This window comes from Salvelinus fontinalis, chromosome 1, assembly GCF_029448725.1.
Source record: "Salvelinus fontinalis isolate EN_2023a chromosome 1, ASM2944872v1, whole genome shotgun sequence".
Taxonomy (NCBI): Eukaryota; Metazoa; Chordata; class Actinopteri; order Salmoniformes; family Salmonidae; genus Salvelinus; species Salvelinus fontinalis.
Genome location: NC_074665.1, coordinates 42,648,933 through 42,671,942, shown reverse-complemented (window position 1 = coordinate 42,671,942; position 23,010 = coordinate 42,648,933). Strand labels below are relative to the sequence as shown.

Sequence of the window (23,010 nt, the reverse complement as noted above, 5' to 3'; positions counted from 1 at the left end):
TATGAACTGTAACTCAGTCAAATCTTTGAAATTGTTGCATATTTTGTCCAGTGTTGATTTGTAACGTGTTATGCAGGAGCCTCTTATTAAGCTTATAGTTATGTTAGAAATGTTAAACTTACTCATAATGTCTGGTCTTTCGTCATAATCATTATGATATATATTATTTTGATGATATTACATTAGAATGGGGTCATACATAAATGACTTATATCTGGCCAGACAGCCTATTGTATGTAGCCTAGTTTTCTACTAGGCTCATATTGTGAAATAGATTGACTCACTTTGATTATATGTCCAAAATACGCCATTTAGTCTTTCCCACTACTTTTCATGGCAAAACCCAGAGCCTTATAAATAAATGTATTGTAATGAAACAGGAGGGAGCGGGTCTCGAACCCTCGACCTTCTAGCCCGAGGTCCGGCGCGCTATCGACTGTGCCGCAAAACCATACTCGTGCGGTAGAGTCGATTTCCGCGCTTATAAACACAGGGTCGTTACACTATATTTTTATTAAGTAACAGGTCGGCTGGTTTTAGCGGCGCGGAATTTATTTCTAGTATGACAATTACCCTAAACACGAAAGTAGGCGAGCGGTTTGATTGTGTCCTTCTATAAAAAAAAAAAAATGTACTAAGAATGACGAGGTTATTAAGTGATCATAGAGCATTAACATACTCATAAAATAAGTGCCGCCCTCGCGATGAGTGGTCAAAGACACCTGAGACATTAGTATTCACACAACGAGGAAGACCACCTGGCGACGCACCTAGAACTCGTCGTATTGATCGCCTGTCTCCGTTTTTTGGCTGAAGAAACTTTTTCCTTTTATATTAATTTGATTTCATGAGCTGAGCAAGATGTTCGTCGTTAGACTTATTCTCTTCTTATGTCTTGCAGTGGCCGTTTTCGGACAGACACGAAGTAAGTTGAACGGTTCCTTCCCCATTTTGGACAACAGGTTGTCATTATATAGTCTATTGAATGTCTTGTCGAACAACGCATTTCAAACCAGTTGAGTTAGTCTTAAAGCTATAATCCTTAATCGAAACAATAACAAAGCGACTCCCTGACTCTGTTTTGCTAAAAAAAAATGAGAGATGGGCCTGGAGAACTCTCAAGTGTATAGACTGAGCTATGGATGAAAGGACTGACCATCCATGATATCAACATTTGAGTTTAACCATGTTTTGAGGCTATACAGTGTTTGTTTACGTTTACAAAGTTCACAAACATAAATGTATAAGTCGAAAAATGGATGTAGGAACTAAGGATTCTAGTTTTAAAGAAACGGAAAGGGGCTATGGGTTATGAGCTTGAGTTTAAACACGTAAAAAATAAAAATAATAATTTAAATTCAGTAAAAGTTACAATTAAATCATAAGACTAGTGCACTGAGTTATCCTTCCATTCGCATAAATCAGGAGTAAGACAGAAGTTAAGGAAAGCAGGCTATCATTGGTAAAAAGGCTGTAATGCTTTCAAGTTGCCTCTGAAGAGTGAGCACTCAATCTCCTGTTCAATGGTCACTTCTAACTTCCAATACTAATTTACTCACACAAATTCAAAGAAATTAGTAGGCCTCTAATTGTCATTGTTGAAACATCTGCATTTGCTCATTTGTCAACATTTTAGTTTTTGTTCATACCCTTCTGTGCATCTTTATATTGTTCAAAGGTAATATGTAGTTCTGTATTCTCTGCAATTGAAGACAAGCAGTAGACTACAGCAAACATTAACTAGCTATTTTTCACACCATCAATTTGGGGAAGAGTTCCGTGTGCCAGAGAGCATCTCTATAGTCACCTCTTATCCATAATTGGCTTGGATTGATACATGTCTAAAAGCATTTCCCCCCCAAGCGTTGTCTTGTGGACCAGTATGTGAGATTAAGGAGGGCTACTTGAAGGATTTCCCCCAGGAATGTTCTACTATAATTTAATTTCCCTCAGATGGTACACTGCCATACAAATGGGTTGGGAGTCTGGTGAGCTAAGCTGAAATGTATTGGCGATTGCAACATTTTTTATTATAAAGACATTCATAATTGTTTTGCTACTGCTGTAGATTGAATCCTTACCAAGGAAGGAAACAAATAGTTGTCATCAAATCCATGCGTATACAGTATTCATTTTGTAAAGGACCAGTCTGCCTTTGCTCCCGAAGAGTCATTTGGGTGGCCCTAAGCTTTTGAATAGATATTTTGGCTAATTCTCAGTGTTTGCAACTGTTGCAGATGCCACACAGATTCCATGTCAGTCGGGCTATTTAGTTCCTATATTTGAGTCTGGTCCTTACAGAGTTTGGCTGATCTGGGATCTGCTAGCATGCCAGGCTTAAGAGATGGTGCTAGCTCAACCACGTCACCATTAGATTTCTTTCCAATCGCTGAAATGCCGTTGTGTCATATTTGAACCTTTCAAATGGTTTGCCTTCACACTTTGATCCTGGTCTACAGTATTTACTACTGTATATGAAGTGGTTACTCATTTTCTATGGTGGCATGCCACCTGAAACAATGTTTTTAATGTCATTGCTTGAATTACTGTGGCTCTGGAAAGTTTAATTGTTAGGAAGGATAACATAAGGGAATGCAAATTTAAGTTGGTTCTTCTTCGCATCTATAAGAAAAGCCAGTTTTGAACCCCCAGTTGATCATATCAAGAAATTGCATCGAGTTGGTCATTGAAATCTTCATCCAACCCGTAAATGTCAAACTGGGATGTTCTGTTCTGAGAGGAGATGATACAGCTGTGGCCCACTGATTGCCCATCTCTGTTTTTTTTTATAGTCTAGGACTGCAACCTGCACTGCTTGATGGGATAATGACTATTTCAGGAATGCGCCCCTAATCCCCCTGAGTAAGCGGGAGATGTTACCACAGTAACCCAGGAGAGCGATGGCTAGGCCAAATGACACTGCACAGTGAAGACCCCTGAGTTTCTCGCTCATTGGGATATCACATGACTTGGCTTGATTGAGACTCAAATGACTCAGCACAGAAATCATCCTCGTTTTTTTGCTCAGTGAGGACTCAAATGACAAGTCCAGTGTTTCAGGGAATCCAATGTCCTGGCATAATTCCAACTCCATTGACTTAGCACAGTGAGGAATCATATTGCTTGATTCAGACTCTAATGATCTAATTCAGTCTGGAATGAGTCAATTTAAGACTACTATGGATGACTATCCTCAATTAAGGCTCTTGTTGTGATGAGACAAATATGACCTGAGACATTTAGGCCTACTCAGTGAACACCCACTTGTTTGTCATGATCACTGTAGTCAACAATATATTGTACCTTGGCCTTTTTTTGTGATGGTTTCTTTCTAGAGAAACGAAAAGGCAAAGTCCATGAACTCATAAATACCTAGTCTTCTCGAACATTATGTTCTTGTCATGCTGATAGGCGTATATTTTCCTTGTCGTTTTGATGATCAGTTGACCTTAGATAGTGGAGTTGATTCATATGCATTGCTTTTATAACTACTCAATGACACAATGATGTGTGTTGTATAACAACTACTCATTGACACTGATGTGTCTTTTCGTTTCTCTAGAAAGAAACCATCACAAAAAAGGCCAAGATACAATATATTGTTGACTACGGTGATCATGACGAACAAGTGGGTGTTCACTGAGTAGGCCTAAATGTCTCAGGTCATATTTGTCTCATCACAACAAGAGCCTTAATTGAGGATAGTCATCCATAGTAGTCTTAAATTGACTCATTCCACTCAGCCATTAGTGCCCTGATAGAAAATTATTGACATGGACAAACATTTGGATTATGAGACAGGGACTCAGAAAGTTGAAATGGGACCCCACTGTGTTGGTCTTCTTCATACACTTTCAGTGGGAATGTGCAAGTACGACTGTGCATGTGAAGGTGTGTGTGTGGGTAGGAGAGGAGAGGAGAGTGTGGGGTGGGTTGCTTGGAGGTCAGATGTGAGGTTTTAATGGGGGTCTTTCAGAAATCAGTGGGATTGTGTTTTCAGGTTGTCCACACACACACACACACACACACACACTGTCTTATTGTCCCTGTCAATTAATAATGTTTTAAGTGCTCTCGGTTGCAAGTCATGACTTGATTAAAAAGGCTGTTAAAGAAATGTCTCAACAAGATGGTCAATTTTACATCTGTAGTGATAGAATGTCTGGATAATGTAGGCCTCTGACCTAGATGTAATTTTGAGTACAATAAGTTCCTTGCATTGAATTCAATCACAAAACTAGAATAATTGACATAATATGAGAAAAAACAACACGTCACATAGAGGGATTCAAACTTGGCAAAAGATTCCCTTTTAGTTAATATTCTATCCATCTGAGAGTTGGTGATAAAGGTCAGTCAGTTACTTTCTCATGGGTCTTACAATCACTAACTTAAACTTTTTTTATCAGAGTTCTCAACGTTTGTGTGTTTCCCCAACCATTGTGTTGGTGGGCCGTCCCTCCTATCCGGATCAGGCTCTATGGAATAGTATTGTAGCATGTCTACCCACACTACCCAGAGTGGGTGAAAATGTGCTTTGGTGATGAAATGTCACTTCCTTACCAAGACATATGATTATTGATCTTCTGAATCGTTCAGTGGGGTCTTTCTCTAACGTACACTACATGGCCAAAAGTATGCACAGTAGCAAGGAAAAGTATGTGAACCCTTTGGAATTACCTGGATTTCTGCATAAATTGGTCATCAAATTTGATCCGATCTTCATCTAATCAACAATCAAATAACACACAAATTATTGTATTTTTCTTGTCTATATGTAATACATCATTTAAACATCCACAGTGTAGGTTGGAAAAAGTATGTGAACCCCTAGGCGAATGACTTCTCCAAAAGTCAGGAGTCAGCTAACCAACCAATGACACAAGATTGGAGATGTTTGTTAGAGCTGCCTTGCCCTATAAAAAACACTCACAAAATTTGAGTTTGCTATTCACAAGAAGCATTGCCTGATGTGAACCATACCTCAAACAAAATAGATCTCAGAAGACCTAAGATTAAGAATTGTTGACTTGCATAAAGCTGGAAAGGGTTACAAAAGTATCTCTAAAAGCCTTGATGTTCATCAGTCCACGGTAAGACAAATTGTCTATAAATGGAGAAAGTTCAGCACTGTTGCTACTCTCCCTAAGAGTGGCCGTCCTGCAAAGATGACTGCAAGAGCACAGCGCAGAATGCTCAATGAGGTTAAGAAGAATCCTAGAGTGTCAGCTAAAGACTTACAGAAATATCTGGAACTTGCTAACATCTCTGTTGGTGAGTCTACGATACGTAAAACACTAAGTAAGAATGGTGTTCATAGGAGGACACCACGGAAGAAGCCACTGCTGTCCAAAGAAAACATTGCTGCACGTCTGAAGTTTTCAAAAGTGCACCTGGAAGTTCCACAGCACTACTGGCAAAATATTCTGTGGACAGATGAAACTACAGTTGAGTTGTTAGGAAGGAACACAAAACACTATGTGAGGATGAAAAAAAGGTACAGCACACCAACATCAACCTCGTCCCATAAAGTATGGTGGTGGGAGCATCATGTTTTGGGGCTGCTTTGCCGCCTCAGGGCCTGGACAGCTTGCTATCATCGACGGAAAAATGAATTCCCAAGTTTATCAAGACATTTTTCAGGAGAATGTTAGGCTACCTGTCCGCCAATTGAAGGTCAACAGAAGTTGGGTGATGCGACAGGACAACGACCCAAAACACAGAAGTAAATCAACAACAGAATGGCTTCAACAGAAGAAAATACACCTTCTGGAGTGACCCAGTCAGAGTCCTGACCTCAACCCGATTGAGATGCTGCTAAAGAGGCCTTTCTACTCTCTCTGAAAAACACCAAAAGAAAGATGCCCAGGGTCCCTGCTCATCTGCATGAACGTGCCTTAGGCATGCGTGCTCAGGAACGCACAATCCCTCCATCAGTGCTCAGACTGTCCGCAATAGGCTGAGATAGACTGGACTGAGGGTTTGTAGGCCTGTTGTAAGGCAGGTCCTCACCAGACATCACCGGCAACAACATCGCCTATGGGCACAAATCCACCGTCGCTGGACCAGACAGGACTGGCAAAAAGTGCTCTTCACTGACGAGTTGCAGTTTTGTCTCACCACTTGGTGAGAAATATTTACACATCTTAAGTTTGCTGAAAATTAACACAGTTGACAGTGAGAGGACGCTTATTTATTTTTCTGAGTTTACATTTGCAGAAAATACACTTTTCTTTGTCATTATGGGGTATTGTGTGTAGATTGAGGAAAAAAGGTCTGAATACTTTCTGAATACATTGTAAACTTAGTATTACTTTCTTAGCCACAGTATACATATCTCCCTGGCATATTACATCATTTATGCAGCAGCATACAAGGCAGTGTTGGACTCACCCTGTTGTTGTGCTCTGCTCTGGGGCGAATTTTGTCATCAGGCTTTGTCATCAAAGTCATTATCTGGATTTATGGCGCTTTCAAGACAACTGGGAACTCCGGAAAAAAAACAAGGTTGAATCATGACGTTAGTGATCTTCAGGTCGGAGCTTTAGAAAGAGGCCCAAGTTCCCGCCTTGGAATTCGGAGTTGGATGACAGTTCAAAATGTATTTTCCCAGTCTAAGCTTGTTTTTTTTTCTAGAGTTCCCAGTTGTCTGAGATTTCCCAGTTCCGATTTTCCAGTTGTTTTGAACGCGACAGAAATCATGACAGCATGGCCAATGTTGAATGTTTATCCTTTTAAGCTTGGAAAAGAGACCTTTAAACACAGACTTGGACCACGCATCCACTCCAATGAATAGCAGGCTAGTGATTGCTTTGCAATGTTTGCAGTTCATCAGCCACTGATACCTTCCAAACCACTCATTGTTGAATTTGCGATTTCCAACTTGTAGTGTAATGTTTATGTCCAATGGCCGATGAGCACCGATACGTTTTAACTATAATTTTTCCGTATTTTCCTCTGGCTAACCCACCACCACAAAAAGCACTGAGCTAGGCTGAAACACCTGCATTACTCAAGAAAGCAAAAAAGAGACTGTTTGTATGCGGCTTTATTAACTCAAATATGTTGGGTTTTTCTCTCCATTGTTTGCAAACTGATATGTGACACGTATTAATGCCAAAATAACATGCAAAACAGACAAACCTGCACTGAATTACGGGTCGTCACTGGTCATTAAAAGGAGTTGGTTAAAGCAGTAGAGGAACTTATCAGAAGTATTTAAGTGCAAGTGCCATGAATATTTTGCAATTTACTTCCCTAACCATTACAAAGTAGTTTCATTGTAGGGCAAATTCATGTCCCGAATTGTCTTGTGTGTTTTATGGGTGGACTTGAATCATTATATAATTTTACTGTGACACGAAAGAGGAAGAGACAGTGAAATTCAGCCCCTTTCCTGGCTGCTCGCCCCCCAGTGAACACTGGTAACCAAGCGATAAATCTATTTAGTCACACAACACAAAGTACAGAGCAGGTTACCTACCTACAGTACAAATAATGGCATTGTCTACGCCTAGTAGTTATGGCCTTGGACAGTGGACTCTTGCGTATTTTATTACATTACCTGCTTTTTCTCTGAGTGATACCTGTAAATCTGTTTCCTCTGACAGAGTATGCATATACAATGTAGAGTGAAACTTTAGCCAGGTGCCTCAAGTGTTGCTGGCTGGATAGCTTTGTTCTCTTTCAGGGGCCCCTGTAGTTCTCTTGGGCCAGGGTTGAGCTGTATACAGCCAAGGGCTGAACCCACAAGACTCCAAATAAAGACCCTATTCTTTGCTGCTGCTCTTCTGCAAGAGCATCACGGTGGACAGTGAATGAAAGGATGTGGGTGTTTGTGTCTGCATTGTCTGTGTGTAGGGGTTGGTGTCTGCTTCAGTTATGAAATATGACCGTTTAATCAGTGTCTATTTATCTTGGTGGACTTGGATCTGTCTTATCCTGCCGACTACAATTATCCAAATGAATGGCATATTATAGATTTTATCGTAGCATTAAGTGGCAATGGCTTAAGTCGCATAGGGACCTAGCCTATACTGTATATGGACTTAGTTTGTGGTGTTAACTGTACATGCCCAATGCTGCACTTTTATTGGTTCACAGCGTGCTGTTACGTGCCCTGGATTGCACCTGAAACGTAAACATAACGCAATGTTTATCATCCCGATGGTCTTATGATCAAGGTGACGCAGTCTGCTGAAGTGGACACATCCTGTGTTTGGAAACCCTGTTATTGACGTGCTATATTATGAGTTTCAGGGTTGGTGGAGGGAAAGATGGTGGGGAGGGTGGAGAACTTTTCTGAATTCCGAATTGACCCCTAGGCCCTACCCTTTGGCACTTCATGTAGATCTGAAAGGATTGGATAGGTATAAGCAATATTGTACTTTCACCTTTTCGACCGAGTTACACCTGTCTAAGCCTTTAGCTCTACAGAAATACCTAAGGGACATGGGATAAGGGTTCTTCCCACAACCCTTCTACCTGAAGTGTGCACTTGTTTAAGTGTCTACCATATTTCTTACACCAGTCCAATTCTTTGAAATCCTTGAGGGGGAGTGAATGAATAGACACCGTCACCTCAGGGAGAAGGTGGAGAAACCATATTGGGCTAGGGTGGAACATAGAGGATAGGAAGACTCAATGTTTTTCCAGGGCCCATGCCAGTAGGTTGTGGGAGTCTTCCCAGCTGGGCTGATTAGAGAGGGGAGGAAGAGAGTCTGGCTGTGGCAGTACAGCCTTGTTTCCATTGCGTGACAGTAAATCAAGAATGAACTGGTCTTCTCTACCCGTCACAGTACCTGACCATTGACAATATTTCCTGTCCAATTTCATTATATAGAATTTCTTAGAATGAAAAAGTTTTTGTAACAGATTGTTATACATTAGCTGCAGTAAAAACTAGTGTCAACTTTTTTATGGGACACAGGCCTTTCCAGTCAGCCACTGAAAGTAGTTTTTGCTACAAGTAATTATCTCAAAGGGCAATTCCACCACTTTTCAAACTCATATTCATTATCTCCAGTACAATACCAATACCAGTGTCTACGTATGTGAAAACGGCACATTTCTACGTTTTCTAGTTAAAAATATGAAGTTAAAATGTTTTACTCAACGACATCAAAAGTAAAAACATTGATTTTCTAACAATATTAGATTTGCTATGACACTGAAATGGATTGGTGAAATGCCATCCACTGGCAAAAAATAATTGCAAGTTTTGAAAAGTGGTGCAATTGCACTTTAATCTTTTTTTAAATCTATACCCTTCAGACGCTAATCCCAATTCTGAACCCCCAGCTACTGCGGCTCCCACGTCTACTGCGGCTCCCCTGTCTACAGAGGCTCCCCAGTCAACAGAGGCTCCCCAGTCAACAGAGGCTCCCCAGTCTACTGCGGCTCCCTCGTCTACAGAGGCTCCCCAGTCAACAGAGGCTCCCCAGTCAACAGAGGCTCCCCAGTCAACAGAGGCTCCCCAGTCAACAGAGGCTCCCCAGTCTACTGCGGCTCCCTCGTCTACTGCGGCTCCCCCGTCTACTACGGCTCCTCCATCTACTGCGACTCCTCCGTCTACTGCGGCTCCCCCGTCTACTGCGGCTCCCCCGTCTACTCCCCCGTCTACTCCCCCGTCTACTGCAGCTCCTACGTCTACTGAAGCTCCCCCGTCTACTGCGGCACCAACACCGCAGGCCACTACAACACCATCAAAATCAGGTAGGCTCATTATAGTCGTCCAGCTAACCTTCTTGTTTTTCCATGACCAGGGGTGTCAAACAGCAGGCCCAATTTCATATGAACCGTCATGTTGGCTTGGTAAGATTTTTTTCTTTAAAAAAAACAAATTGAATGACTAAAGCCATATAGCTTGTAGAAATGATAATGGCTGTGTCACGACTTCTGCCGAAGTCGATGCCTCTCCTTGTTCGGGCGGTGTTCGGCGGTCGACGTCGCCGGTCTTCTAGCCATCGCCGATCCATTTTTTATTTTCCATTTGTTTTGTCTCGTTTTCCCACACACCTGGATCTCATTTCCCTCATTATGTGTTGTGTATATAACCCTCTGTTTCCCCCATGTCTTTGTGTGGTATTGTTTATCTGTTTTCATGTATGTGCACGTTAGGCTGGTTGCGCTGGGTTATGTTCAATCCGTATTTGTATTTCGTGTTCGTTTGTGCCGTGTGCTTTTGGTTCGCCAAATAAAAGGCTCAGTTTTACTACCAAATATCTGCTCTCCTGCGCCTGACTTCCTACAGCCCTTCACGCATACCTTGACAGGATGATGGATTTTCGATGATTTTTAACTTAGCAATCGCTGAAACGAAAGCTAGACAGTCAGGGAACATTTATTGAAAGAGGAGTAATTGTTTTGCAGATTTTGATGATAAAACAAAAGCTAGAGTCATTGAGCATCAGAAATTCCAAAGACTATGGATAGAGGAGTATATTTTTCAAACTGTGACGGCAAGGCAATACAACCCATTTTCATTGCTGCCCTCTAGACATCAGTGAAGGCTCTTGGGGCGAAATTACTTAGTTGTTTAGATGACAGAATGGCATCTCCCTAAATTGACTGGAATAGGGTATGGATTGGGTTAACACCATTATCAGACCTAGAAAAGTTATCTGATGACATGATTAGATTTCAGGCAATTATTTCATGCACATATACAGCGCCTTCAGAATGTATTCACGCCACTTGACTTATTAGATAGAACAGAAATTTATTGTCAATCAGTGTTGCTTCCTAAGTGGACAGTTTGTTTTCACATAAGTGTGATTGACTTGGAGTTACATTGTGTTGTTTAAGTCTTCCCTTTATTTTTTTGAGCAGTGTATATATTTTTAATTTGAGTCATTTAGCAGACGCTCTTGTCCAGAGCGACTTACAGTTAGTGCAGTCATCTTAAGATACAGTTGAAGTCGGAAGTTTACATACACCTTAGCCCAATACATTTAAACTCAGTTTTTCACAATTCCTGACATTTAACCCGAGTAAAAATTCCCTATCTTAGGTCAGTTAGAATCACCACTTTATTTTAAGAATGTGAAATGTCAGAATAATAGTTGAGAGAATGATTTATTTCAACTTTTATTAATTTCATCACATTCCCAGTGGGTCAGAAGTTTACATACACTCAACTAGTATTTGGTAACAAGCTTCCCACAATAAGTTGGGTGAATTTTGGCCCATTCCTCCTGTCAGAGCTGGTGTTACTGAGTCAGGTTTGTAGGCCTCCTTGCTCGCACATGCTTTTTTCAGTTCTGTGCACAAATTTTGTATAGGATTGAGGTCAGGGCTTTGTGATGGGCACTCCAATACCTTGACTATGTTGTCCTTAAGCCATTTTGCCACAACTTTGGAGGTATGCTTGGGGTCATTGTCCATTTGGAAGACACATTTGCGACCAAGCTTTAACTTCCTGACTGACGTCTTCAGATGTTGCTTCAATATACCAACATAATTTTCCTACCTCATGATGCCATCTATTTTGTGAAGTGCACCAGTTCCTCCTGCAGAAAAGCACCCACACAACATGATGCTGCCACTGCTGTGCTTCACGGTTGGGATGGTGTTCTTCGGCTTGCAGGTCTCCCCCTTTTTCCTTCAAACATAACGGTGGTCATTATGACCAAATTGTTCTATTTTTGTTTCATCAGACCAGTTAACATTTCTCCAAAAAGTACGATCTTTGTTACCTTGTGCATTTGCAAATTTGGTTCTTCCTTGCTGATCGGCCTTTCAGGTTATGTCGATATAGGACTCGTTTTATTGTGGATATAGATATTTTTGTGCCTGTTTCCTCCAGCATCTTCACAAGGTCCTTAGATGTTGTTTTGGGATTGATTTGCACTTTTCGCACCAAAGTATGTTCATCTGTAGGAGACAGAACGCGTCTCCTTCCTGAGCGGTATGACGGCTGCATGGTCCCATGGTGTTTAAACTTGAGTACTATTGTTTGTACAGATGAACGTGGTACCTTCAGGCATTCGGAAATTGCTCCCAAGGATGAACCAGACTTGTGGAGGTCAACATTTTTTTTTTCTTAGGACTTGGCTGATATCTTTTGATTTTCCCATGATGTCAAGCAAAGAGGCACTGAGTTTGAAGGTAGGCCTTGAAATACATCCACAAGTACACCTCCAATTGACTCAAATGATGTCAATTAGCCTATCAGAAGCTTCTAAAGCCTTGACATCATTTTCTGGAATTTTCCAAGCTGTTTAAAGGCATACTCAACTTAGTGTATGTAAACTTCTGACTCACTGAAATTGGCAGAACGGCGTGCTCGGGTTGGGGTTTAGGGTTTGAGAATAGCTTGAAGGTTGGGAGGGGCAGATCCTCTTGCTGTTCCATATTTAAATCAGTAACTCATAACTCAGCCCTCGAGTTCGGCAGTCGTGTTGGTTTTCCCTTCTGCTTTGATTAATTGATGCCACTGATTGGCTGGGAAGTGCACACACAAGGGCTGTGTTTAGGATGAAGGACAGGCAGTAAACATTTTAAGTATTTGGTAATGGTGCTGTTTTGATCAACCAGTGGAGGAAAGTTATTATTGTGGCTAACATGGCAATTGTGTACGGTGAGCTGCTCCATGACTATTGCTATTTGGGTCACATTTGAATAGTAGTGCGTGGTCACCCTGAGGACACCCCGAGCACCAGAAGCAAACAGACCTCAATGAAAGTTAAATAACTGTGTGCAACATTTACATTTTTTATTTACCCTTATTTTACCAGGTAAGTTGATTGAGAACATATCATTTTTTACATCAACGACCTGAGGAATAGTTACAGGGGGGAGGAGAGGGGATGAATGAGACAATTGGATGCTGGGGATGATTAGGTGGCCATGATGGTATGAGAGCCAGATTGGGAATTTAGCCAGGACACCGGGGTTATCATCTCTACTCTTACGATGAGTCAGGACACCCGTTTTAACATTCCATCCGAATAAAGGCACCCGACGCAGGGCAGTGATAACGTCACTGCCCTGGGGAATTTGGATCTCCTTTGACCAGATTGAAGAGTGCCCCCTACTGGCCTTCCAACACCACTTCCAGCAGCATCTGGTCTCCCATCCAGGGACTGACCAGGACTGATACTGCTTAGGTTCAAAGGCAAGCCAGCAGTAATTTGGAAGCAGGGTGATATGCTGCTGGCAATTTCAAGAGCACTTAAGAAAACGTAATTAGTACGTACTGTTGCAAATGTAACCAAACATTTATTTGCACAAACCTTTATTTTTGCAACATGTAAAAAGACAAAAGTAACATGGTGACAGCTTACACAGTCGTGGCCAAAAGTTTTGAGAATGACACAAATATACATTTTCACAAAGTCTGCTGCCTCAGTTTGTATGATGGCAATTTGCATATACTCCAGAATGTTTTGAAGAGTGATCAGATGAATTGCAATTAATTGCAAAGTCTCTCTTTGCCATGCAAATGAACTGAATCCCCCAAAAACATTTCCACTGCATTTCAGCCCTGCCACAATAGGACCAGCTGTCATCATGTCAGTGATTCTCTCGTTAACACAGGTGAGAGTGTTGAGGAGGACAAGGCTGGCGATCACTCTGTCATGCTGATTGAGTTGCTTGGAATCATTGTTCTTCCTCTGTCAAATATGGTTACCTGCAAGGAAACACGCGCCGTCATCATTGCTTTGCACAAAAAGGGCTTAACAGGCAAGGATATTGCCAGTAAGATTGATAAACCCGGTAGTTTGGGTCCTGAATGCTGATTGGCTTAAACAGCAACCTAAATCAACCATTTATCGGATCATCAAGAACTTTAAGGAGAGCGGTTCAATTGTTGCGAAGAAGGCTTCAGGGTGCCCAAGAAAGTCCAGCAAGCGCCAGGACCGTCTCCTAAAGTTGATTCAGCTGCGGGATCAGGGCACCACCAGTACAGAGCTTGCTCAAGAATGACAGCAGTCAGGTGTGAGTGCATCTGCACGCACAGTGAGGCGAAGACTTTTGGAGGATGGCCTGGTGTCAAGAAGGGCAGCAAAGAAGCCCCTTCTCTCCAGGAAAAACATCAGGGACAGACTGATATTCTGCAAAAGGTACAGGGATTGGACTGCTGAGGACTGGGATAAAGTCATTTTTTCTGATGAATCCCCTTTCCGATTGTTTGGGGCATCCGGAAAAAAGCTTGTCTGGAGAAGATAAGGTGAGCGCTACCATCAGTCCTGTGTCATGCCAACAGTAAAGCATCCTGAGACCATTCATGTGCGGGGTTGCTTCTCAGCCAAGGGAGTGGGCTCACTCACAATTTTGCCTAAGAACACAGCCATGAATGAAGAATGGTACGAACATATCCTCTGAGAGCAACTTCTCCCAACCATTCAGGAACCGTTTGGTGACGAACAATGCCTTTTCCAGCATGATGGAGCACCTTGCCATAAGGCAAAAGGGATAACTAAGTGGCTCAGGGAACAAAACATCTATATTTTGGGTCCATGGCCAGGAAACTCCCCAGACCTTAATCCCATTGAGAATTTGTGGTCAATCCTCAAGAGGCGGGTGGACAAACAAAACCCACAAATTCTGACAAACTGCAAGTATTGATTATGCAAGAATGGGCAGCCATCAGTCAGGATGTGGCCCAGAAATTAATTGACAGCATGCCAGGGCGGATTGCAGAGGTCTTGAGAAAGAAGGGTCAACACTGCAAATATTGACTCTTTGCATCAACTTCATGTAATTGTCAATAAAAGCCTTTGACACTTATGAAATGCTTGTAATTATACTTCACTATTCCATAGTAACATCTGACAAAAATATCTAAAGACACTGAGGCAGCAGACTTTGTGAAAATTAATATTTGTGTCATTCTCAAAACCTTTGGCCATGACTGTATATAAACCACTTATAAAATTAACTATATTAACTACACTTTTTGTTATCATATTTTAACTACAACTAAAATAGGAAAATTAAAAATGAATAGAACTGAACTCACCCTTGGTTTCCCTGCTAGACATCTGTACCTCGTTGCAATGCATCAAGCCAAACCAGTTGTACACCCCAGGTGTAGGGGAATTTTGCTGTTTAGTGGACAGAAAGTCTTCCCAAGACTTGCTCTGTACCATCGATTCTACACAGATTATTTTGTATTAATAAATGCATCACAAAGTGCTACGTGTGTTCTGAAGAACTGTGTTTCTCTTTGATTTTAAGATCCCTGTGTCCCAAACCCATGCAAAGGTGGCAGCAGCTGTCAGCCAGGCTATGACTCCCACTTCACCTGTCTCTGTCTGGCTGGCCAAATATACTCTGAGGCTAGAGGGCGATGTGAGGAAGGTGGGTATCTCCTGTCTGCCACCACTAGTGGGTGCTACAATACCATGGAAGACAGAGCAATATAGGCCTAAATAGCTCTGATTGATAGGGAGGAGAGTTTCATCATCTGCAATGAAAAGTTAGGAACTTTAGAAACTATTCTGATTTAAGACCAGTTGTGAGTGTTTTGTCCTGAGTATGGTTAAGTGTGGATAAACTGGTACTAGATTTGTATTTAGCTTCCACGTGAAGCAATCGGATAGGCTTCGGTTTTGGCCACTAAATTGATATATTTATAAATGTATGAATACATAAATGAGAGCAACCTAGATGACAGTGGCTAGAGGAGTCAAACTCGGTTAAAGATATAAGATATTAGCATCTATACATGTATATTGGATCTCATGTACCATCTCCTCTGTGGGCTTTTTAACACAATGCTCCACCCCCACCAATTTCAATAAGTGCTTGTAATTCTTATTTGTCATGTGTTGATTCTGATTTTCAGCCAAGGTCTTCCCAGGATCTCTGACCCTGCCTGGTATGGCCTTCAATGAAGACATGACCAAACCACAATCAGAAAGTTTCAACAACACAGCTGACATTTTAATTAATATGGTAAAATAGATATTATACTTTTTACACTGTATGTATGTCTGGCTGTAGTTCAAAATCACAACTTTTCTGCAATGTTACATAGGTCATTACCAAGGTGTTTGTGACATTTTGACAACGTGTGAGCTGGGTGACAGCTGCATTACACGTATTCCTAAGTCCTTGGAAACTGTCCCAGTCAACCCAGGTCGTAGAAGTTGTCAAATTTTTCCAAGCAGGTATTTTCAGAACAGTTAGTGCAGTAATTCCGAGGAGAAAATGTGGGTTAACTTGATCTTCCAAGGAGCATCCATGTTGTCCCGTTTAATCAGTGAACATCGACTGTAGTAATATGAACATTCTCATTTACTTACTTAATCTCACATATGAGATGACATTGATAAAGAAATGTTGTCTATTTTAAACATTTTCTAATTAACATGATGGGATACAGTTTAATGTGTGAGTGGGTATCCTTCAGTCAGTATCAGCTACTGTAATGGCCTCGAAATATGCTAATAAAGATGGAACCCCATGTAAAAATATGATAACGACGACCATTACAGCACCTAGGGTTTTTACCATCTTGGTATAATGGATCAGGTTTTGGAATGGCAGTCACAGGGGCTAGTGTTAGGGTTCTGGTCGGGTTACCCACCTAATTAACTACATTGGTGTAGGAAGTGGTTATTACCATTGGAAGCATGTCCCTAGCAAGTCTGGGCCACAGTATAGTTTTCTGAGGCATAGCTATTTTTTGGTTGTTAGTGTGCATGCTTTACAAAGTAATCAGAGCTATTCTCACTATATTGAAATGCCTTAGCCGCTATTCAGCTTGATTTCTACATTTAAAACTTCTCTCACAACTATAAACACAAACAAAAAAAATCGTTTTAGACAAGCACACACATTTCTTCAGGAAATGTACCATTTCAGTCAAATGTATCTTACCGTAGAAGTATTATGTCAGTAGTGACGTCATCCACCATAAGCCCATGTCTACTTTGCAGGCTGACTAGCATCTATTGAGTGATGGAATGTCCCATCAATGTAATGCTCAAATCATGTTTTACCGCTATGTAATCCAAAAGAAAGCTTGATATTTACTGGAAGCTTGAGAGCATGTTTGCTGTTATCTTGCAACTTTTCAGTAGGTTACATCTTATCTTTTTCCTTTTGCTGTTCGCAATTCACAAATGATTATTTTAATTCAAATTATTAGATTCTCCATGATCGAACCATACCCCATCTACGACAATGTTGGTAGCAAACAACAGTCTCTTTTATTTAGCTGTACTAGGCTAATAATGATGAACTGTCCAGTAAATGTATATTGTGAACTAATTAGCATTTGTCTGTCCAAAATACAGATGGGGGATGTTTTACGGAGTCAACTTGGCTACATTGATTCCACAGTGCTGAATTTCAGGTCAGTGTTAATGTAGTTACTGTGGTCCCTGTTTTTACCAATAAACTGTAATTTTGCAATACCACTCACGCTATAGGCTACACTACAATTTGTTTGTTGTTGGTTTGATTCTAACAAACTACCTTCATCCTTGAAGTTAATGTCTAATTTCATTTTTTGAACCTAATTTATTGTGTCAGTCCAGAATATTATAGCCATCATGATAATGTATCATTTTGATTTGGAAGATATCACACGCCCACGACAACTATTGACAGAAGATTGATGCTGTTGCTATCACTACTTTCATGAGTATGTGATAGTTCTATGATGATCATAATTCTAAAAACACTGACACTAATTTGCCTCCTAGCAAAATGGCTACGGGTCCGGCTCGTACCTTCTGGTCACTTAAGTCAGGTGGCGTCAACGTGGCCATGGAGAACAATTTTAAACTCGACTCCAGCACCACAGAAGCCATCATCAAGGAAAAGATACAGGATGCTATTAAAGCCTGTGACAAACCGCTTGCCCGTTGTTTAAATAACCTACTTGGAAATGCAGTATACAAAGGTATGTCACCTATAGTAATAGTAACACACTATTCCCTTGATGTATAATGACTGTGGTTTAACATAAGCTAGGAGGCAATCTTGTGAGCAGAGCTACAATGAATGTCAAGGGGAAGACAGAGAACCAGTGGTGGAAAAAGTACTCAATTGTCATACTTGAGTAAAAGTAAAGATAACTTAATAGAAAATGACTGATGTAAAAGTGAGTCACTGAGTAAAATACTTCTTGATTAAAAGTCTAACAGTGTTTGGTTTTAAATATACTTAAGTATCAACAGTAAATGGAATTGCTCAAATGTCCTTAAGTATCAAAAGTAAAAGTATAAATAATTTCAACTTCTTTATATTAAGCAAATCAGACAGCATAATTTTCTTGTTTTTATTTTATTTACGGATAGCCAGAGGCACACACCAACACTCAGACATAATTTACAAACGAAGCATTTGTGTTTAGTGAGTCCACCAGATCAGAGGCTGTAGGGATGACAAGGGATGTTCTCTTGATAAGTGTGTGAATTTGACCATTTTCTTGTCAAAATGTAATGAGTACTTTTGGGTGTCAGGGAAAATGTAAGGAGTAGAAAGTACATTATTTTCTTTAGGAATGTGGTGAAGTAAAAGTAAAAGTAGCCAAAAATATAAATAGTAAAGTAAAGTACAGATACCCCCAAAAACGACTTAAGTAGTACTTTAATAAATTACTTTTACTTAAGTCTTTTACACCACTGCAGAGAACTAAGTATGCAATCAATCACAATCATGATGCTGTCATATTGACATTGGTAGTATGATATAACTTCACACTAGAGTAGTGATCCTCCTAAATCCTGTTGCTGGAGAGTTGTACCTGTATTTTGTTCCATGATTCAACTTTTAATCTGATCTTCAACCCCTTCACTAGCTGAATCCGGTGTTTCACTGCTGAGCTACAATAAAAAAACTTGCAGTACTGCAGCTCCCCAGGAGCAGGATTGAGGATTAGTGTTCTAGGAAAATATGTAAAAGAGGAGTTGAACAGTAGAAAAAGGTTTGTCACTGTAACTCCCATTGATAGACATCTGGAGCATTCAGTAGACTAGGCAATTATATTGTTAACTAGTCAATGAATTCTGAACACTATCCACATTACTATGTCACTGTAATGTTTGTAATGCTTAGTCATGTCTTTTGGATGCGATGCATTCAGGCCTCCGGGGGGTAATGAAGACATGATGGGGGGGGGGGGGGGCAATTGCATCATATCAGGAAATTGATTGAATTGGTGGAATTGAACACTATTTGCCCCTACCACAATGCTGAATGGATGTACATTCTTACTGTATGTAATCCTCTCCCTGTGGCACTGTCTACACAGAAACCGATCTGTGTGATTCGTATCGGAAACCTTGTGATGACACGTCAACTACTTGTACTTCTGAGAGTGGTATACCTAAATGTAGTTGTCAGAACAATTACGTGAAATCGGAATACTCTATCAGAACATGCAAAGGTGAGTGGTACCAATTGTTCCTCTTACAATAGACTGGGGGTTTGTGTAAGAGAGGGTGAAAAGAGATTGGGGCTTGGTGGTGTGTGTGTGTGTGTGTGTGTGTGTGTGTGCGTGCGTGCGTGCGTGTGATAGACTTACTTTACCCTCTCTGTCTGCAGCTTGTGAAAGTGGGAAGAAAGCAGAGGGCGGTGTGTGTAATGAGTAAGTACTTAAAACATTTAATCAATTTAGCCATTTTCCATCAATTCATTTATTCAGTCATATCTATTTTCACGTAAACAATGTCTTGCAACTGGGAGTTTGGATACATTGCAATGGTTAACTTGCATTATTGGTCTGTGCAAAGATTGAAAAAAAAACCTTTTTTTTCTTTCAGTTGTTCATTTGGTTATTCGGGTTTAAACTGCAATGAATGTAAGTATAACATACCATATTATGGTATGATTCTTCCTTCCAAGGATTTGACACTAGGCTACCTCTGGCCTTCGCAATAGGTGTTGTTCTCTCCTTTCATGTGGTGTTTCCTGTAATAGTGGTATTGAGTATACTGGTGTTTGCAGGTTTTTTAACATCCTCTCTCTCTCTCTCTCCCCCCTCTCTCTTGCTCTCTCTCTCTCACTCTCTGTCTCTCTGCAGCATGGAAGTTGATGCTGGTGATTGTCGGCACTGTTCTTGGTGCACTGCTACTCATCACACTAATCATGCTGCCAGTAGTTGCACGCAAGTAAGTCAACACACACACACAGAGGACAACATTTACACCGTAATATTTGAATCATATCAAATACAATTAAATATATACCTTCATCTTTAATCTTGTTACGATTCCACGATTGACCCTAATGGAGTATAAAATGTAGTTGTTCAATCTGATGTGTATTGTCGTCTTCTATAGGACGTCCAAGAAGAGCTCCTCCAAGAAGTCCTCCAAGAACGCTGAGTTTCCTACCTACACCAGCCCCTATAACGCCAAGGACTTCAGGGCATCGGCTTTAACCAATGGGGGGGTGACCAATGTCAGTTCAGGTTTTGTGGGTGTACCCAAGATCCCCCGGGCCATGCCCAACAACAACAGCTTGGACCGTGGCAGCAACCTGGAGATGACGGAGAGCGGTAGCAGACAGGCACTGGTGACCAGGGGAGACAAAGGAGGGGTAAGAACCTCGGGAAGGGAGAGAGGAAGAATGAGTGAGAAAGGAGGGTGGGGAAGACACAAGAGTTCATCTGGCCATATAACTACCAAAATATGACTTTATGTCTAATCTCGGACATTCAGAACGAACATCTTGCGTAATTGCACCAGATGCTCGATTAAGTTCTGGGGGTAAACGTGTTAGAAAATCTACTAACGAGACTAGCGAAGTCTCCACCTCTCTAAACCGAAATGCTCAGCCAGTTTTAGGCAAGTCTATGGTCAACATGTCCGCTGATTTATCTATTTGATCAGTGTGTGGAATTCTGGGAGGGAAATGCTCATGCAAGGTTATTGCTAAATTGTCAAATATTGAAATGTCAGTTATCATTTGATACAAGTTGGTGATGAGTGTAACCATTATATGCCCAACTACAAAAATGCCACCTCTTGGCAACGTATATCATGTCTTGAAGTAGTACCTTAATGCCCTTATGCTGCCACTTACTATAAGATAAGTGACAGAATTATTTAATGTAAAACGGAATAATTTTATTTGATCAACAGAGGATTTTCTTACCAATAATTTGAGGAAATGTTTAAAATGTGTTTTGTATTCTGTGTATCCGTGAATTGTATTAAATCATAAAAAATATGAACAAAAAGTATATTCAGAGTGAGGTATCTTAAGATGTGAAGTACATATAAAGTACCAAATAGTACAAAGAACTGGGACAATTTAACCCCACGAAAAACAAATATTGAAGAATCATTTCAAGCACTTGCATTCAACATTAATTATGCATTAAAGTATACATTTTTATTTTTATGAAAATTTGTATTGGTTGTAATATGATGTCTTCTCAAACAGAACACTAGTTACAACCAGAAAATGACACCATTAAAATGTCTGGTGCCAAATCTTTCCCGCTGGGTAAAGACCAAGACCCCCAGGACTGAGACTGTCAGATACAGATGTTGTTTTGTGTTTTAGATATCCGGCTACCAGAACCCTGATGACACAAGGAGCTTCAACAACAGGAACCCCTACCAGAGCGGAGGTCAAGGCAACAACCCCTACCAGAGCGGAGGTCAGGGCAACAACCCCTACCAGAGCGGAGGTCAAGGCAACAACCCCTACCAGAGCGGAGGTCAGGGCAACAACCCCTACCAGAGCGGAGGTCAAGGCAACAACCCCTACCAGAGCGGAGGTCAGGGCAACAACCCCTACCAGAGCGGAGGTCAGGGCAACAACCCCTACCAGAGCCGAGGCTAGGACAACCCTTACTTTACACACGACAATGGAAGAAGAAACTGAAGACCCACTGGAACAGTCAACTAAGGAAACCATTTTCTTCACAACACAAATGCTTAGAAATCAGAAAGCAATAACAATGTCTTTTTAAATAGTCCAACTTGTGATTCTTCCCTATGTTCTACTCAACTTTTATGCACTGTGTATCAATCTTTTTTTTTGTACAATAGATGATAGTTGAGTTGCAGTGTCCATTCTGTCCAAGAGTGGGCGGTGTATCCAAGCTCCTGAAATTGATGTAGCCAAAAGGCAACTAATGTATTGTCGCTCAGTTTTTCTTATGTTTTTAAGTATCAGTTAATCCATTCTCATGTCCTGATTATATTATATAACTATAATTAATGTATTTTCTAATATCAATCCAATACTGTATTCATGTGTGATACATGACGGCCTAATCTGCGACTCATGCAAATCTTACATTAACATCAATGCAACAATGCAAGATGTTATAACATGAAAGGCCCAAGTTTCGCGTGCTAAATCATCATTACATTATGATTGCATGGGTCTGTCATTTTAAATGTTTCTTGTTAATTTATTTGAATATGGACGAACCCAGTTAAATTGATGTTAAGGAAATTTATTGGTGTGGTTCGCCATTATCTATTTGATCTCTTGTACATCTAGATCAGGGTTTAGAAATAGCAAATAATGCCTTTTATCCTTAATGTGCCATCTTAATACATATTGTATATGTAATATAAATATAGTCAAATATAAATAAACAGAATGTGTGTAAAATTGTTCAATGATACACACAGTTCAGTATGATGACTTTTACACAATACATTTTGTAAATGAGACTGGCTTCTCGATGTTGGAATAAAGAAAAGGAACATAAATCCATTTTGATTGTACAACTGCGTTTGGTTATTAATTCAGACAGACAGAGTTTGTGTGTTTCTGTACATAAAAATTGAATTTTTTATTCAACAATTGTACACAAGGTCCACCCGAAATTGGGCTTTCGCTTTATCCCAACCCCTCCGAAAGGCACACCCACTTTGGGGTTTGGGGCTGCCACACTGGGCCCCCGTGGAGCAGTTACTGGGGAGGGGGGGGGGGGGGGGGGGGTCAGGTGCAAGGGCGCAATGGCATCTAGGATATTTAATAACACTTCTGAATAATGTCTGTAAAGTGTAAAGGTACATGCTTCCATCTTAGAAATGTGTTTAGGTGGAATTATTAGTATTTCTGTAAAAAATAGCCTGT

General features: G+C 40.7%; 1 protein-coding gene across 1 annotated transcript; it reads left to right on the top strand.

The window, feature by feature from the left end:
- The first annotated feature begins 665 nt into the window (after positions 1-665).
- On the top strand, positions 666-22,658 carry muc13b (mucin 13b, cell surface associated). Its single transcript, XM_055921956.1, has 12 exons — positions 666-925; positions 9,301-9,714; positions 15,184-15,306; positions 15,794-15,903; positions 17,250-17,308; positions 17,661-17,860; positions 19,214-19,348; positions 19,507-19,549; positions 19,725-19,762; positions 19,985-20,072; positions 20,244-20,502; positions 21,475-22,658. The coding sequence occupies exons 1-12, from the start codon at positions 862-864 to the stop codon at positions 21,754-21,756; spliced, it is 1,815 nt and encodes a 604-aa protein (XP_055777931.1). The 5' UTR covers positions 666-861; the 3' UTR covers positions 21,757-22,658.
- Positions 22,659-23,010: the final 352 nt, after the last annotated feature.

Bases quoted from the DNA above. Each gene is read 5' to 3' on its own strand.
- muc13b (XM_055921956.1), top strand. From the start codon at position 862: ATGTTCGTCGTTAGACTTATTCTCTTCTTATGTCTTGCAGTGGCCGTT. The intron at 926-9,300 runs GTAAGTTGAACG...CTGAACCCCCAG, and splicing joins CGTTTTCGGACAGACACGAA to CTACTGCGGCTCCCACGTCT. The intron at 20,503-21,474 runs GTAAGAACCTCG...TTTGTGTTTTAG, and splicing joins CCAGGGGAGACAAAGGAGGG to ATATCCGGCTACCAGAACCC.